Below are 18,859 nucleotides of genomic sequence, written 5' to 3' on the forward strand. Positions count from 1 at the left end.
TACACTGGCACCTCTCCAACCTCCCGAAGCCAGGAGCATTGCGAGTCTGAAGCTGGCAAACCTCCCCCCTCCTTCCACGCCAGGACCAGTGTGGGGACTGAAGCTGGGAGCTGCATCGGGAGCCCCCCTGCCTGTACACAGCTCCTAGCTATCCCCTGCTTGCACCCTGAGATACTCCGAGCTTGCACACAGCACCTAGCTATGTCTTCCTTGTACTTTGAGTGGTTTTCATACTTTTTGAACTGAGTTCCCCCTTTTGAGTTATATTTTTTTGGTTGCGTTTCCCCCCACAGCCCAGACAGGTTGGGTGGCCCCCTGAGTGAGTCAGGGGGTGGAGGTGGTGCTTCCTCTCTGGACCCTGAGGTATGGAGCTAGCTCGAGCCCTGCCAGCCCCCAAAATAGAAGTAAAACTATGCCTATGCCCAAGGGTCCCCCACCCGTGGGCCATGGAGTTTTTATAACATATTGAGGGGGGCCTTAGCAAGAAAAAAGGTTTCAGATTCTGCAAATGTAGCATATTTTTAGATCTCAAATGAAAACATCTGTCTCGTCCGTTGCCTGCAGTGCCTCATGTATGTCTGCTGCTTTTTAACTCTACAAATCTATCACCTAGGGGTGCAGCTAGAGGTTGCGAAAGGTGCAATGCAAAATTAGGCCCTGATGTTGGTCACTTATCTGCCTGCTTAACTTTTCACTTGGGAGCAGTTTTATTGCTCAGGCAGCCTCTCCTCTGTGCAGCTCAGCCCTCCTGGACAAAGGGAAGGGCAAGGCAGTGCCTCAGCCTCTCCTTTTTCCAGGCCACACTGAACTCTGCCCCAGCTGCCCTGGGACACTGCCGCCTTCCTTACATGCCAAACCCACAAAAAAAACCCAGCAGAAATTGGGCTTGTTTTTGGCTTAATTGGCTTGTGAGTTGCTTGTTGGCTAACTTTTGGCTCACTTCTCTTTTTTTGATCGGCTCTCGGCAAGCAGGGGAGAGAGTCAGGCGTGCACACCACTGTCTCAGACTGCAGGCCAGGGGAATCTAGTCACATAGTCCGTTGGGGTTTTCAGGGATGAGCTTGATTTTTGGGCTTATGATGAAAGTCTGGGTGCTTATTTACCACAGGAAAGTTGGCAACTGTGCCTTGTTCTGGCATTTACATTTTCATGTGAGTCATGGAGCATGAGGCCGAGGGTGACCATCTGTCCACTTTTGGCCAAGACAGCCCCTTCTTTAAGCCCTGTCCCTGCCGTGTTTTTTTTGGGCAAAAGTGAGCATGTCCCCGTTTGCTTTTGCCAACTTGATCAGTGGGCAGGAGCAAACGGGACAAATGACCATTTTTGTCAAAAAAGTGGGGTGTGGAGGAACGTGTGTGTGTGGGGGGGCGAGTACCTTGGGCCAGCCCCATGCAGAGGGAGGGGTTCGGGCGAACAATATGGCCCGGCCGGGGGCGGGGGGGAGCTCAGACTAGCCCCACGCAGTGTCTCCTTTTTCCTTGAAAAAAAGTCACCCGGGTCAGGCCAGACAGGGAGCAGCCACTAAAACCGGGGGCCCCTGGGGGCGGCGCTGCTTAGCCCCGCAACAACCCTCCTCACGGGGGGGCCGCGCGCCGCCGGCCGTAGCCCTATAAACGGCCCAAGCACCGTCACACAGAACCCGCCCTGTCTGGCGCATGCGCACTAGCAGTCCAGCTCTAGCAGCCGCCGTGGAGTCTTCCCGGAAGTTCCCGCCCCCTCAAACAAGCGTATGCGGAGCCTTCCACGCCGCGTGCGCAGTAAGGCTCCTTACGGCGCGCATGCGCTGTCCCTTCCTTTTCTCTGTTACGGTGGCCTAGGCGTGGAAGAGGGAACACGTCATCGTCGCGGAACCTCACAGCCTAGCAACGATAGGTGGGACCTAGCCACGTCCGAGTTCCGATTCCGAACCCATCACCCCACCGTGTCCGCCAAGATGGCCGCTGCCAGGGAGAGGATACGGGCAGCGGTGAGAGAGGTGTTCCCGCCGGGCCGGACCCTTTCCCTCCTCCTGCTGCTTGCTGGCCTGGCCTTGCCGGCCTGCGGCCTGGCGACCACTGGTGAGTGCGGGGGGCGCTCCGGCCCCGGCCGCGGAAGGGACTGGGGAGGCGCTGCCTGGGCTGGGGGGCCGGGGTGAATGGGGGAAACCTGGGCAGGCAGGGGCGCCGGGGTCGGAAGAGTGAGGGTCAGAAGAAGGCGCCTGGGAGGGCTGCGGTGGATAAACAGGCCCTCGGGAAGCCACCTCACCAGAGGTAAGAGAAGGGCTCGGGGTGAAGCGGGGACACCTGTCGAGGGCTGGGGAGGAGACAGCGTTGGGTGGGGGTGGGGGCCCTATTCCATCATTGGGAAAATGTTTAAATCGGGGAGACACTCCGTTTATTTTACTCAAGTGTGATTTAATGAGAAGTTTCTCCCCCACATCCCGTGCTAGGCCAGTTCTGCGTTTCCTGCTTTCCTTCCTCTCAGGGCTTTAATTTAGCATTTTTGAGTTCAGAAGTTTGGAAATCAGCAGCAGGTACCCTTCTATTTCAGTATCCTCATGAATGGCGAAGAACCCAGGAAGCTGTGTGCTGTGAACTCCTACCTGATTAAAATTAGGAGGATTCCTGTTGCTATGTCCCTGCTAGTGAGAGGTGTTGACGACAGGAATCTCACACAATTACGAGCAGACTTAACATTTTCTATAGTATGGCGTTGTCTACACTGGCACTTCATCTGCAAAACTTTTGTCGTTCAGGGGTGTTTAAAAAAAACACTCACCCCTTCCCAATGACAAAAGTTTTACTGACACAAAGTGCTGGTGTGAACAGTGCTTTGTCGGCAGGAGCACTCTCCTGCCAACAAAGCCGCTTCTGTTTGTTGGGGGTGGACATTTTTGCGTGCCTTTTAGCGGCATGGCTGTAGCGGTTTGTTTACCTGCCCTGTCCGCAGGTCCGACCGATTGCGGCTCCCACCGGCCGCAGTTCGCCACTGCAGGCCAATGGGAGCCGCTAGAAGCGGCGGCCAGTACGTCCCTCGGCCCACGCCGCTTCTAGCAGCTTCCGTTGGCCTGCAGTGGCGAACCGTGGCTAGCGGGAGCCGCGATCGGTCGGATGGGATAGGTAAACAAACCGGCCCGGCCCACCAGAGGCTTTCCCTACACAAGCGGCGATCCCAGTTTGAGAAACTCTGATTTAGACCATCCCTGATAGGTGTTTGTCTAACCTGCTCTTAAAAATCTCCAATGATGGAGATTCGACAGCCTCCCTATGCAACTTAATCCAGTGTTTAACCATCTTGACAGTTAGGAAGTTTTTCCTAATGTCCAACCTAAACTGCTCTTACCATAGTTTAAGACCATTGCTTCTTGTCCTATCCTCTGAGGTTAAGAAGAACAATTCTTCTCCCTTCTCCTTGTAACAGCCTTTTATGTACTTGAAAACTGTTATCATGTCCCCTCTCAGTCTTCTCTTTTCCAGACGACTAAAACCCAATTTTTTCAATTTTCCCTCATAGGTCATGTTTTCTAGACCTTTAATCATTTTTGTTGCTCTTCTCTGCTCCAAGTAATGGAGAACACCCTTCCCCTCCCCCCCCCCACTCCCCTTGGTAAATATATGGGTCACTCCCACCAGCTGATACGTTAGATATTTCTCACCTTGTTTCTGTTCAGCAACATCTAGTTTTAATCTGTCTTTGTTGCTTTTAATGTTGTGCATTCCAGTGAATATGGAATGCTGACCGACTGCTTTATTTAACAGCATTGTCCTAGGCACAAAGTATGCCTTTACAATATTTTTAAAAAGTTAAATATTCCTGGAGATATATGAACATACTGTTTACATGGTGCTTTGCTGATTACACCAGGCTGTGCACAGTGTGAAACCATGCAAATAATCATGATTATATTTGATTATAAAAATGACTGAGACTTTTGGATAAAAGTACCCATGGTGAAGGTTAAGGGGCAGTATGAACCTCAGATTATATAAATATGGATCATCAAATCAATCCCTGAAGTGCAACCACCTCTAGGTTAAAGCTACTAGCATATGACAGACATTGCATGACAATGCTATGTAACAGTACAAGACAAGGTGAACAATACTTTATCCAGTCAAAACTACAAGATACATTTTGGGAAAATATAATTTACATTTGTAAATAGGCTATGACTTCGGTGTTAAATCCCGACTTCTGGGAAAAGTGCCATCTTTCAGGGAAACACAAAACTGAAATTCTGACTATTTCTGGCTATAAGCACTCCCTAGGATTGTTTTGTGGCATCCATTCAGTGATCAGCATAGACACAGAAAGAAGATTTATGCTTTCTGACTCAACGCCACTTTTAACAATAACTGGGTTTTCTTTGATTAAGTTTCCTTTTAAAGAGCTGACCAGGTGTGACTCTGAGTTCACAGCTCAAAGATATATGGCCAATTGAATGATGCATGTTTAACAAGAATTTTAAAATTTGTTATTCCTTAATTTACCTGTTTTACTGATGTAAAGTAGCTTGTGGGGGGAAAAGAACTCTATTTTCTAAATCACTCCACAAATAGTATGACTTGAGTTCTTAAAAGTCAAATGCTTTATACCATACATAGTAGTAACTGCTGGATAGCTTTATTTCTGAAAGGGAGGTCCATTTTTGTAAATATAATTTCTGGTTAATAAGAACTTCTTGTCTTCTGCATATATGTAGGCTTTAGGAAGATTTCATTTTCAAAACCACTCATTTTTTGAGAATTAAAAATGCGAGGATGTACAAAACTGGATAGTTCAAAGGGAAAACTAACTTCTGCTATATTTGCATTTCATTTGTTTTAGCAATTACCTCAGGGTGCATCAAAATCCTACTCTATCTGGTGAGGTCACTTCCCGTGTTAGCTGCCCAGCATATCCTGTGACCAGTAACTACACATAGGAAACTGGATAAAATTAATTTTTTGCAACTCTTTCCTAATTTTTTCATCCAAGTCAATTCAGCCCTATTGACTTCAGTGCAGGATCCACCCATATAAATTCAGTTGAGAAGCAGACTTTTTTATAAGCTTCTCTCATGCAGTGAGCTAAAAAGGTATATTTTGAGGTGAAAATACAAACGAATAAATTTGTCTTACAGCATGAACAAATGTCTCAAATGTAAAGTGATACACTTCAATTTATATGTAGGGCCTCCTCATGTTAGGTGTTGTGCAAACGCATGAAGACATGGCCCAGGCCCTGAAATTTTTTTTACCTTTGACGACTTTGTTTTCTCGTGCCCTTTTTCACAAACTAGATGTTTTTCCAGACGTGTGCACAAGTGATGGTTCTTTCTGTCACTGCAGCAAGGTCCTCCATCCAGGTCTCCCCAAAGAGTCAGCAAGCAAGCCGGTGCTTCATGGTTTGCACCTCACCGCACTCATGTATATTCGTGTCTCTGACTTTAGATACCATTCCACGTGTAGTGGCAGCAAATAAATTAGGTATTTTTTTTCACTGTGTATGTGAAGAAAAGTTATAAGATACGGCATGAATTGTCAATGTCATCACTGGCTGGAGAGCATTGTTGTGTTGGGTTAGACCTCTGTTTACATTTCTAAACCAAAAAGTTTTATAATTCAACTGCTATGCTATGAATTTTAAATGTCTTAACCATTTTAGAGCCAATAGTCAACAATACTCTGCATGTCCAGAAAAGAAATCCATATGATCCTAGTACAGTATGCCACACAGTTTACTTGAAGGGACACCCTCAACTTAACTGTCACAATTCTTTCTGATTTTGTTTTTGTCTACAGTTGTTGCATCTAATGTAACATTATTACAATTGAAAGTGATTAATGAGCTTCTCTTTTCCATTTTATTTTGTCCAACAACATATAGTCCGTTACCCCCATTTTGTGTGAAAGATAAACAACAAGGGACAGAGAAATATTCTTAAAAATAGGAAACTGTCTTTGTGAACCTCACAAAAATAGCAGGGAGATTCAGGGGTGTCTCACTTTCAGAGTAACTGCACGTGTCTTCCCCCTCTGTGGTCCCTCAAGGATACCACTTAAGGTTTTGGGCTCCCAGCCATCACCTCTCTTGGGTGGAGACCTGTGTCTGTCTCCCTCTTGCCTGGGGTTTTGCCTGTGGAGCTCCTCGCCTTATACAGCAATATCCCCAGCAAGCTAGTCTGCCTAAAGGCCAACACCAGTGCTTTGTTTTCTCTCTGAAGGCTATGGACAAGGTATTGCTAGCAGTTACAAGGTACCTTGCTCTTTGTAAGCAAAGATCTTTATTCTTAAGGTAAAAGAATTAAAGAGAAAACAAATATAAAAACAATAAAAGTTTCTATATGCATTCTAAAAGTTTACCAGATGTCACTGCTCAGTCATATGAGGCCCTGGTAGGCCAAACTCTTTCCAGCCCTTCTGCAAGGGTCAGGGCCTCCATTGGCTAAAAGGTCTTGCCTATTTGGAGGTTCATAAAGAAGGCCCTGAGTCAGTTTAAATCCAGCCATTTAGATCAAAAGATTTTCCTGTTGGCTTCCGAAGGGGTGGTACCTCTCTAGAGGCGGTTATAACCTGTCTTAAGAGATTTCCCTTAAATACCCCCCACTGGTTTTAGTTCCTAGTCGAGCTGTGTTGACGCTCTTCTCCTGGAGATGTATAAACTTAATAAACATGGTTCCCAAAGATGTTGCATGGGGTTTCAATATCTGTCATAAGGAGGAGGAATTATTTTTATTGTATTTGTTTTTATTGACTAGATTTCAAGTTGATGGTGTCTCTTTAAATATCTCCTTTAAAAGAATATACAAACAGATCTAAAAGGAAATGCATTGCACAGTAAGCCATATTTCTTCTTTTCCAATTTCTTCATATAACGTGTCTTGTGCTGTCTGCTTACAAAAAGGTAAGGAATTTTCAGTGGCTATACTGACTTCCTTGTCAGACTTTGTCACAGTGTGTGACCTGTGTGAATGTCTCAATAACACACCATTTGATCTTACTGTAAACTTATCATATGGTATAAGTCTTGGTTGAATGAATCATCTGTTCTGATGGAATAATGTGGGAGAAATTTAGTGGCTCTGTGTATTGACTTCTTTCTTGTGATCTGTTGGCTCTTTATTGAAGCCTTTAAGTGTAATGATTTTTTTTTTTTGAGGCATTCACATAAGATGTGACTGTCCACACCGAAAGTCTTTCATGTTTAATGCCATCAGTTACAGTTCCAGCTAACAGAAATAGGGCATTGATGGATTTCCTGGCAGAACTGTAGCTTTAGACATGATGGATGCTCATCTTGGCATCACCAACCAAGCATTTATTTTTTCTGCAAGTAAAAACTAAAAAAAATTCTAAAATTTATGTAAAATTCCATCACTAGTAGCAAAGGTAATAATTTAAAGAAATAGTTTCCTTATATTTGGTAAATGGTACCTCTGTAGTCAAGACTAGATTGTTTGTGACTTTCCTTTATTTTAGGAGCTAGAAGGCTCCATGACATCTAGCTCAACTTTGGTTAGTTGAGGGTTTTTTGTTTTTACAATTGGTTAAAGCCTATTTCATGTTGGAAAAGTTTGCCATATAAACAAAGAGTAGTTTGTTCAGCTTTAGTCCTTTATAAATGTACATGGGTCTGTGAGTAACTTGATTCATTCTACCGTCTGTATGACATGTTATTGATAAGTAATCTGACAAAAAGTGGCTAGATATTTTAGGTGCCAAAGTTTGTAATTTTCCAACATGCCAAAGAACTAATAAATTATTAAATAACCATAAATAATGGCACTGTTTTAGAAAATACATTCCTATGTGATTTTTGGCATGCGAAATGATTTTTCAAACTGCAGTACATAATGTGACTTTATTTTTTAAGCAGTCTCCTAATGTTTTGTGCTAGAGGTAAAGTGCCATAAACATGAGCAGTTTTATGGTCTGATCCTACAAGGTGTTGAGAACTTGGATTATCTTGCACATTTAGGCCTATTAGCCATTATGAGCTTTTTTTTTTTTTTCCCTTACAGAGGGAAATGCATCTCAATCCAGGACTTCACGTTGTATAGCTTATTTCGGGGGGAATGGCAAAAAACTTTTTACCATCTGAAGGAATTTGTCTGTGCTCTGAGGGTTTGCCAATATACTGGCAAACGCTTTTTAGTTTAGACAAGGCCCTAAATCAGGGGCGGGCAAATTTTTTGGCCTGAGGGCCATATCGAGTTTCCAAAATTGTATGGAGGGCTGGGTAGGGGAGACTGCTCCCCCAAACAGCCAGGCGTGGCCCAGCCCCCGCTCCCTATCCGACCCCCCCGCTTCTCACCCCCTGATGGCCCCCCACCTAACCCCCCCGTTCCCTGTCCCCTGACTGCCCATGGACCCCCTGCCCCTGACTGCCCCCCGCTGCCCCATCCAACCCCTCCTCTCCTTCCTGACTGCCCCCTCCAGGACCCCTGCACCATCCAACCACCCCTTCTCCCCGACCGCCCCTGGAATCCCTGCCCCTAACTGCCCCCTACCGCCCCATCCAACCTCACCTCTCTTTCCTGACTGCCCACCCGGGACCCCTACCCCCATTCAACTCCCTGTTTCCTGCCCTCTGACTGCCCTATCCACATCCCTGCCCCGACCACCAACCTGAACTCCCCTGCCCTCTATCCAGCCCCCCCCCCCCTTACTGCGCTGTCTGGAGCACTGGTGGCTGGCGGTGCTACAGCTGCGCTGCCCAGAGCACCAGGATAGGCAGCCGCGCCGCCCAGCTTGAATAAGCTACGCCACCGTGCAGCACAGAGCACTGGGTCAGGCAGCGCAGCTGCAGAGCCGCGGCCTGGCAAGAGCTAGCAGCCCTGCCGCGCAGACCACTGCGCCAGCGGCTCAGTGAGCTGAGGCTGCGGGGGAGGGGGAACAGCGAGGGAGGGGCCGGGGGGCTAGCGTCCCGGGCCAGGAGCTCAGGGGCTAGGCAGGAGGGTGTGGCCCGCAGGCCGTAGATTGCCCACCTCTGCCCTAAGTGGTAGAGCTGAATAAATAGTGGATTTTTCAGGTTTTTTGGGGATGGGGAGGAGGGGAGCGGCAAATGGAAAAATTCCAAAATTTTGGTTCGTTTCAAACCAAAACTAAACTTGCCCTCTTCCCTCATTTTGTGTAACGTCATAGCAAATATTTAGTTACACCTGAAATAATTTTTTGGGGTCTTTTTTTGGTGTTTTTCACCCTTTTTTGGTTAGATACATTTCAAAAGAAAACTTCATTTCAGAATGAAACTTCAAAATGTTTTGTTTTGGAATTGTCAAAATGAAATGGTTCTGCATTTCAGAAACTGCTGAATTCTACCCGAAATCACAAATAGTTTCAGTGCTCTGAAAAATGCATTTTTCAGTGAATTTAATATTCACCAAAAATATTTCACTCTGGAGTATGAGTTCCATTGACTTTCGCTGAGACTTGTGCTTCTAGGTCACTCAATTTTTTTTTTTTAACTATAAAAATCCCACCCAAAATCACTTTGAATTAAAGGTTCTGGTTTGAAATGTATTGTTTTTTTTTTCATACAGAATGTAGAGACGCTGCCAACTTAGTTTATTCTAAACAATAAGTCTTCCAAACTCTAATAATATAAATATTCTTATGACTTTGGCTTATGCCCTGAAACACAAAGGCTTAAAATCTCGAACTATTAGAGATCAATTTGAGACCAAATGTGGGGTCCAGGTTTATCTGATATCTGCATCCGCAGAGTTCTTATGCCTTCCTCTGAAGCATTTGGTACTGACTACTACGACAGAGGAGGATACTGGACTCGATCGTGGCTCTGATACAATCTTGCAGTTCCTATGTTCCACTTTTAAGTGGTTTTGTGTGTGTGTGTGTGTGTGTGTGTGTGTTTAGTGTAATCTATATACTTGTTACAAAATTGTGATCCTGGACACTGTAAGGGTATGCTAATACAGGTGAATTGGAGTATTTTATTAAGATTTCTGCAGTAGAAATGAAAACTTTTAAAAAGTAAAGTCTGCTGCTGATGTTGTCAGACTGATTAGTTTTGATGTGAAATATATAGAGTAATTTTATTAGTTGTACTTGGTTTAAAATCTAGTGAGTAGTGAAGTTTTGCTGACATGCTAAAAAATTGCGCTAAGTTATCCTCTGTAGCAACTGAAAGTTATTGTCACATGCCAAGGAAGTCTTTTGACAGAATTTTTCATAATCGTTTCCCTAAAACTCAGAGCACAGATAAATGCAGTTTATTGCAGCTTTCAAGAAAGGCACTTCAACATTTTAATATGGAGTAAAAAGTAGATCATTATAAGTCAGTCAACCTTATTTCATGTGCCATGCCTTGAACAGCACAATCATTAACGAAGAAAAATATACTACGAATAAATGCAGTGAAATTTGCTACTTTGTTAAATGGCTTGGTATGTGGTTTTTAGTGCTACGTTGTAAACCTGCTAAACACTTCCATTGCGCAAACACAAAAATATTGAACAGTAAAACTGCTGAAAGTGGAAATAAAGAAAAACGTCTTAATCACCTCTTAAAATAGAACTTCTGTATCAGTTTTCTGTGTGCTTATATATATATATAGTCATGTGACCTCTGCCCTTTAACATTGTTAGTGAATTCATAGTTTGGTGAGTAAAGACCTTTTAACCACCAGTCATAAAGCAGGCAAAGCAACGTTTTTTCCTAGACTAATTTCATTGTCTTGGCAGTTGAGCACATTTGCAGGGTGTAGGCATAGTGTGCACATCACACAAACCCAGTGCCTGTTTAGAATGTTTAGCTGGGACACCAATAATTATATAAAGTCAGATGATAATATCAGAGTGCTGATTATTTTGTTAAATGGGTCAGACTCTGGAAAAAATCAATCCTCTGGTCTTTTCAATTTGGGTTCTTGATCGTTTTAAGCCTTGTAAGCATTGACAGTGTCCTTTAGCGCTTGTGCTGCCTATACATAGTTTCAGAGCTACTTGCAAGCGGTGAAAATAATTTCTTGCTCCCTTTCTTTCTCACAGTCTTAATAGTGGGCTTCTCTTCTTGTTTGGATGATTGGAGGTAGGCCAGACCTTTGTTCTACCCAGAGAACAGGACAGACCCTTCTGAGTCTTTCCCAGATTTCTCTTTTTGTGACTTTGGGTTTGAGGTACTTTGGGCTTAGGTACTCTTCCTTCCTCCATCTGCCACCTGGGTCAAAGATCACAACAAAGAGGGAAAAAAAAGGGAAGGCCAAGTCTAAGAAATGTACTGTGTTCATCATACCTGCAACCTAGCACAATTTTGTGGCTTTTCTGTCTTGCTAGGCTTCTCAGTAACTCTGAGAATTTAAATGTGTCGGAGAAAGCTGGGGATATTTTATTTATTTATTCATTTATTTATGTGTATTACGAGAGGTCCTAGCAATGGACCAGACCCCATTGTGCTAATCATGATACAAAAGTAAACCAAAGAGATGGACAGTCCCTGCACCAACGTGCTTTCCGCTAAGTATTCTGTAATACTACAGGAGTCTTGTATGTAAGACATGGGAGGTAATTGTCCACTCTTGTTTGCAGTAGTGAGGCCTCAACTGGAGTACTCTGACGTGTTCTGAGCGCCACACTTTAGGAAAGATTTAGACAAATTAGAGAGTCCAGGGGAGGGCAACAAAAATGATAAAACGTGTTTTTTAAAAAAAAAAAAATCTGAATTATAAGGTAAGGTTTTTCTTAAAAAGTGTAATCTTGGGCAAAGAAGACTGAGAGGGGACGAGATAAGTTTTCGAATATGTTAAGTGCTGTTATAAAGAGAACTGTGATCAGCTGTTCTCCATGTCCAGTGAAGTTGGAAAAAAGTAATGGGCTAATCTGCAGTAATGGAGATTTAGATTAGCTATTAGGGAAACTAATAAGGGTAGTTAAGCTCTGGAATAGGCTTCCAAGGTGAGGTTGTAGAACCCCCATCATTGGAGGTTAAGAATAGATTGGACAAACCCCTGTTGGGGTGTTCCAGGTTTGTTTAGTCCTGTATTGGTGCAGGGGCCGGATTTGACTTCTTGAGGTCTCTTCCATGATTCTGATACCTGCCTTATTCTGTTGGGATTTCCTCATCAAAAGGACTGAAAGAGGTATACCTCCATATTTGTATCCACATGCATCATCGCAGGTATCTGCATTTTTTTTGTTACCACTTAAGGGAATTACACACTTTCTTGAGATCCTTCTGGGAAGGGTGCAGAAGATACAGTTACATGTCCTAGCCAGGGCAAGGGGTCGTTTTTTCCCCTGATCACTTATGAGAGAGTGGAAAAACCCACTCTTGTGATCGTGGGACGTGAGGAATTCAAGAAAGGAAATTCTCAGATGAAAACAAATTTTCCTTTTTCACTGGAAGACGATGAAGTGGGAAATGGGGGCCCTGTAAAAGCTGTAATTTTGAGGTGAATTGATTTCTTGGCTGTAAATTACATTTATTAATAGATTAATTCTTCATTTCTTCTATAAGTGCAATCTTTTTCATCATTTTTGCTGACCTTCCAGATAGTGTTCATGGTTTAAACAGATATATCATTTCTTTATGGAGTAAGTTAGTGGTGTTCTTGATTTGTGCTAATTTATATACTTCTGGTGGAAGACAGTGGTGTGACATATTGACCATTTTGTGCAATATCCTGAATTAATTTGTATTGAATTAAACTAATTCAATAAGGTTTAACTTATCTTTTGGGGTTAATTGTATTAAAAATTCAATTTTTTATGTTCTACTGTGAAATTGTATGGAACTTCTTTAGCAGGAAGACAAGATTACTCTGGAAGTTATTAGGAACTTCACATGTACTGTTCCAAAAAGCCCTTTGAAGTGGGTTTCCTAGGAAGTATCTGGGTGTGAGTGGAATGCAAATTCTCCCCTCCTAAGAATCTCTTCAAGCAACACCCTAGGGAGTGAGGAGTTTTGCAGTCTTAGAGGAGCAGGAAAATAACACTACAGGTGCAGGTTGAAACCTGAGTTGCAGCTTTCCTGGCCCCTAGGTGAGTGGGAATGGGATGTCAAATGCACCTTAGGTTTCATCCTCAAGCTTTAATGTCATATTCCAGGTTCTCCAAAGATTACTACTATCTTCTAGGTAGGTGGGGCAAGTCTCAAAAACTCTGTTTCTGTAGGGTGGCCTTTTTTTTTTTTTTTTTTTAAACCCAACATTGACACCATAAGAATACAAGGCACTTTGTTGCTTTGCATATCACCTTCAATATCATGACACACACTGAAAATAAGGACAATCAAAGGTTAGTGCTGATAGTTCAGTAACTTAGATTGGTGGGCGAAGTGGAGTTTGATCTGCAGGTGAAGTGTCAGGCTAAGCTTTCAAGTTCATTCATGTGGGTCTTTTAAAATGAGCTATTGAAACTAAATCCATTTTTCACTTAAAGGTGAAAAGTGGTTTCTGAGGTTGATAGACTTGAGCTTTGGTTCTGTGGAAGTAAATATATGAGACTTTTTTAAAATTTAATGTAATATTGAGGTCTTCTATTCTAAATACCAGTCCAGAGTGAATTTGTAAATGCATCGATCTCTTCTTTGCTAACACTTGTGTGTGCTATGGTAGATTAGGAAATTTTATCTGCTTGTCGGGTTTTTGCACTAATCAACTCCATCCACTTATAAATATACTAGAAGAAGTTCTTCAGAAAAGGTCTGAATATGGTATTTGAAAATATAATGAACTTTACTTACAGGGGTCTGACATTTTTAGAGTAAGATCTCTTTAAATCTTGGGGTTTATACGTTGCAAGACTTGTCAACTCCACAATGAGATCTTTTACTATTGTAAAACAATGCATAGTAACCAAAACCTATATTTCAAGTCACTAAACAGTTTAACATACTAGTGTAGCATACTTTATGATCCCTGTTCCATTTTTCTCAGTTGTGAACTGGCAGAATTGTATATTCTGACTTTAAAATCCATAAAATCGTTGCACTCCAAAATGGACCTAGTCCATTATGGTATGACTTCCTTGTAAAATAAGTCAAGAGACTTAGTGAGTATGTTTGTACACAAATCTAAAGAACAATAACAAACATAGAATAAATGTGTTTTCTCCTTTCCCCCAGCTACTGCAGATGCTACTAAAAATGACAGTGAAGTATTAAATACATCTCAGATTTCAACACCCAGTCTGCCCACTTTGATAACTACAACAAAAAAGCAATCCACCACAACTCTTAAAGTCGATAATATTGTCACGCTTGGATCAGCTATCGTGAAGGATGACCCAGCCACATCTGTTACAACTCATTCCACATCTGTTAGCCCCATTTCACAAATGGATGTGGATGCTTCTGAAGATACTAAAATTGAGGAAGAGGGTCTCCTAACAGACTTCAAAGACATACTGAATAGTTCACCACCAACAGCAAAAGAAACTATGGAGCCTGATGGGCGTGATGACTATGGCCCTTATGAGGTGACGCCCAATTCCAGATATAATACAGACCTAGATTTGCCGGGAGATGAGGAGACTGATAGCTTTGGCAGTTATAATGAGCACATGAAATCTCTTGATGCCAAGATAAAGGACTCTGTCTCAGGATTGGAAGAAGACACCCATTTCTTTTTCCACCTGGTTATTATTGCCTTCTTAGTAGCTGTTGTTTATATCACATATCATAATAAGAGAAAGGTAGGTATACTATGAAAGTGAGATGAAAAATTCCACTTTAATATTTCAAAGTAATTTTTGCTTTGAAACCTTGAACAACTTTTTTTTTTATAAAAACTATTTAGTTATGCTAAGGTCTAAGTACACTTACAAACGGTATTCTGTTTTGTGATCTTAATATACCTGTACAAAAAAGCAAGCTAATTTAGAACCACAAGCATTTTAGGTTGGGAAAAATCAATTAAATGATAACATCAGGAATCAATCCGTTCAGTAATATGCTATGATGGAATATATGGTTTCTAGAAATAAGATCAAGGGAAAGTTGAATGAAGGTGATTGATGAACTAATTTTGGGTCTGCACAGGATTATAAACCTCAATTTAAGGAAAATTTTAATCTTCAGTAAAGTGAGAATGTTCCTGAGATAGTGATAATGCTTACAATTTGAGACCATCTTTGAATTGTAGATATGCCTAGGATTTAACCCTTGCCCCATCACAACTTGATAATTAGCATGTTGGGTTACTTTTGTTTGCAGTTCTAACAAATCTCTGACTGTAGATAATAGATGATGCAATCAGACCACCATTGAAATATTTTTCTCCAGTCTAATCAGTGTTATTTTATTTCAGAATCTAAAGATATTACATGACAGCCTACATTTTATTTCAAACTTGTGTGCATTTTCTTAATGTAATGCTCCAAGAAGTTTAAATATGTTTCTCTTTCCCTGCTCTTTTTCTTTATCCCTTTAGCTAACTTTGATTATTTGGCCTTCTGTTTTATTGGATCTGAAACTAGCATGGCTAACTTATAACACCATATTATGCTAAAAGCAACTGCATTGCTGAGTATAAGTAAAATTTTCAGAAGTGCCTATGACACGTTTGGAAATAGGACTTGGATCAAGGACTAAATTGCTAGGTGCTGTTGAAAATTTTCATCTTGGTTTTCTCCTGTGTCAGCACAGAGACATGGGGATTTTTGTCTTCACAACTCCCATAACTACTGCTTGATGCTGAGAGTATGCAGACTTGGGTTGGGTTGCCACTTCATGCTCCTTCATTGCTGGAGAGTAGCAGCAGAAAATACTCTAGTGCTGAAACTACAGAATCTTTTCCGTATTCTCCCACTGGCAATAACAGTGTAAATTCCACTGACTTTGTTGAAAACTTGAATGCTGTTAATACTAATGCTATGGCCATTATAGAGCTGTACCTGTTCTAGCCAAGTGGTGGGAGAAGTCTTGGTGTGGACAAGAGGTGGGTTAGCAGTGAGTGGATTAGTTATGGGGAGGAATATGTGGCGAGTACAGATAGCACTGTGAATTTTAGCTAGCAACTGTCATGCTGGTAGCTCTGGATGGGACACTGTGATTACAAATGTAGCTGTTACATTAGCTGACAAAAGTGAAACATTTGCACCACATTGTCATTTCATCTGTATCAAAATTGGTTGTGATTTTCTTCCAGATCTTCTTATTGGTCCAGAGCCGAAGGTGGCGTGATGGTCTTTGCTCGAGAACAGTGGAATATCATCGTTTAGATCAAAATGTTAATGAAGCAATGCCTTCACTGAAGATAACCAATGATTACATTTTTTAAAAGCATCAATTTGCTGAATTAGTCATTTTCTTTGCCTGACTTTTTATATAATGTTGTGCAGTGTCTGCCATAAGAGTTTGTACTGAAATGAGAGGGGTCTCTCTTGCCTGGATGGGTTTGAGATTAAAGCTCATGTAAAACAAAGGGCATGTATTATTAGCATTAAATTCTTTGTCGACAGTCAAGTTTCAAATCACATGTACAGAAACTAGATTTAAACAATGTATTTACTTGTTTTTTTCCTTTATTTCATTTTATTTTGTGCATTCTTTCCTTCTGTCTAGAGCAATGCCAACAGGGCTAATATAAAAATGTGGGCATAAAACATCTTAGATCCGATAAATTGAGTCTGCCATCACTGAATCACATTGTCTTTTTCTGCAAATCATTAATATGGCTCATAAATCCTGCTATCTTACACAGTTTAAAAATATTTTTTCCATGTATAGATTGCTTAGTGCTCCAAAACTTTCTTCTAGATATCTTTTGGCTAACTCAGACTCTTCTCACGTTACGCTACCTTATGTGACAAGCTTTATGCTGCTATTCTTCTCTAGATGCTTCATTCAGTAAAGTATTTTACAATAATTATGTACCAAGCATGACTTGAAATCAAGTTATACCTTACATTTCTTTGGAATATCCCAGGTTTGTATGACAGTATTGCTGTTTCTTGATTACCCAAGATTTACTCTGTAACTATGCTTATGGAAACTTCATCTATCTTTTAAGATTAGTGAATTGGAAATAAGCTTCATAGTGTAATTATTTATAAAATAAAAATATACCTAGCAGGCAAGTGCAACAAAAATTTCCCCTGAATTTTAAGGCAGTTATGGTATGCAATCATGTGGTTTCTTGTATACTACAAACATGTTAAGTCTGGGAATGTAAGAGTGATTGTTTTTGATATTATCCTAAACACAAGTAATAGGCAGGTGGGGTAGAAATTAAAAGCGTATGGGTTGCCATGATCTATGGACAACACTGCACCTTGATTTAATTTTGAGAGAATTAATCTTACATGTGAATTAGGTGTACGGCAAGTTATTGGTATGTTTGGTTTTTTTACCTTGTCCTATGTAGTTAAGCTATTTGTTTTTCCATGAGATGTAAAATATACAATTTCATAGTTTTTCCTTTTTGTACATTGTGTGATTTAATTTTCAGAGCTGATAAATATCTAAATAATGGTGACTAAGAACCACAATTAATGACTTGGTATACAAGTGGTAATGTACTGTTTTGAAAAAAATCAAAACTTTACAGATGTTCGCATGAGAAGAGTTGTGATGGCATGATATGTTATGGGTGAAATAGTTCATAAATAGTAAATTCCTACAGTTACATGCTTTCTTTTGATAACCATAAGAAAGTGAAGCCTAAAAAATATGCCAGAACTATTTTCTTGCAGTAATTTTTATCATATTTGGTCTCGTTTCACGTAATATTTTGAATAATTGGGAAGAATACAAGTTTGTTTTTATAATAACTTGATCAGTTTGAACATGTTCATGTTAAGTAGCATATTCCAGTGACAGTGAATAATTTATCTTCTGTTTAGGGTTGAACAAAGCATTGCAAACTATCTTTTGGCACTCAAAACAACTGTTTTTGCCATTCATTATGTGTGGATTCATTCCATATGGAATCCTTTATATGATTATATAGGCATGGTATGTGTGACACTTGCACTTTCCAGCACCTCAGCTGCCATTCATCTCAACCAAGGCTTGTGGAGTCAGGTTTTCAATAAGTGTCACCTTGTGTAGTATCATTGTTATTTTTTTTCCAGTAGAAATGTGTAAGAATAACAAATTAGAAAAATTGTCAAGTGGGTTATTTTTAAACCCACCTTAACTATAGTTTTCAGAATATGGGGGGAGGGAGAGAAAGTGTCCAAGCCATAACAACACTGATATGTTAAATTTGTATTGAAACAGTAACAAAATACATCTATTTTTGTTTTGTTTGTGGAGTTCATGGATGCATTACTTTCTCTTTCCATTTGAGTCATCCTCAGTTCTGTGAAGTACAGTTCTCACCTTTACTGATAAACCATAGCTTTAATTAGGCCTGCTATAATTATTCCCCACTCAGAAGGGCTGAAAAAACAATATCCTATTACAAGATATGCATTCTTTGCCTGTATTGTAGCAAATGCTTTCTGGGGAAAATGAGATGGCAAACTAACCAGCCATATCTTATTCTTAAGAGACTAAGAATGGTGTCTTGAAATGTAAATGATTAAAACTATAACAGTTATGACAATACTATCTATTTTTTTTTTCAAAAATGTGCCTTCCTCATTTTGCGACAGTCATTGTGATTGTTTTTTGGTTTACATTTAAAGTACAAGTGTCCTGTCTGTTTTGTGTACAAAATGTAGCTTATCTGTCCCAAATGTTCAGCACACAAATTCAGTAAAACTTGAATCTTCTAATGACTTACACGAAAACTTGGTCAATTTCAAAGTTCTATTAATTACAAGTAGTTTCCCTCTCCCCAAAACAGTCTGAGCTTCATGATTATTCCTTCCCTTCTGGCTTAAGAACTACACTTTGAAAGCCAAAAATTTGCACAGAAAGTGAGTTTGGTGGGTTCTCTGGGGTGGTTTGTTAATTAAACAAAAAAGTTGGTGGTAGTCCTAAGTGAATTCTTA

The 18,859-nt window shown here is 41.0% G+C and overlaps 1 protein-coding gene across 1 annotated transcript; it reads left to right on the forward strand.

The window, feature by feature from the left end:
• Positions 1-1,812: 1,812 nt before the first annotated feature.
• Positions 1,813-18,470, forward strand: C8H5orf15 (chromosome 8 C5orf15 homolog). Its single transcript, XM_054037113.1, has 3 exons — positions 1,813-2,057; positions 14,043-14,611; positions 16,066-18,470. The coding sequence occupies exons 1-3, from the start codon at positions 1,934-1,936 to the stop codon at positions 16,195-16,197; spliced, it is 825 nt and encodes a 274-aa protein (XP_053893088.1). The 5' UTR covers positions 1,813-1,933; the 3' UTR covers positions 16,198-18,470.
• Positions 18,471-18,859: the final 389 nt, after the last annotated feature.

This window comes from Malaclemys terrapin, chromosome 8 (assembly GCF_027887155.1).
Source record: "Malaclemys terrapin pileata isolate rMalTer1 chromosome 8, rMalTer1.hap1, whole genome shotgun sequence".
NCBI lineage: Eukaryota > Metazoa > Chordata > Testudines > Emydidae > Malaclemys > Malaclemys terrapin.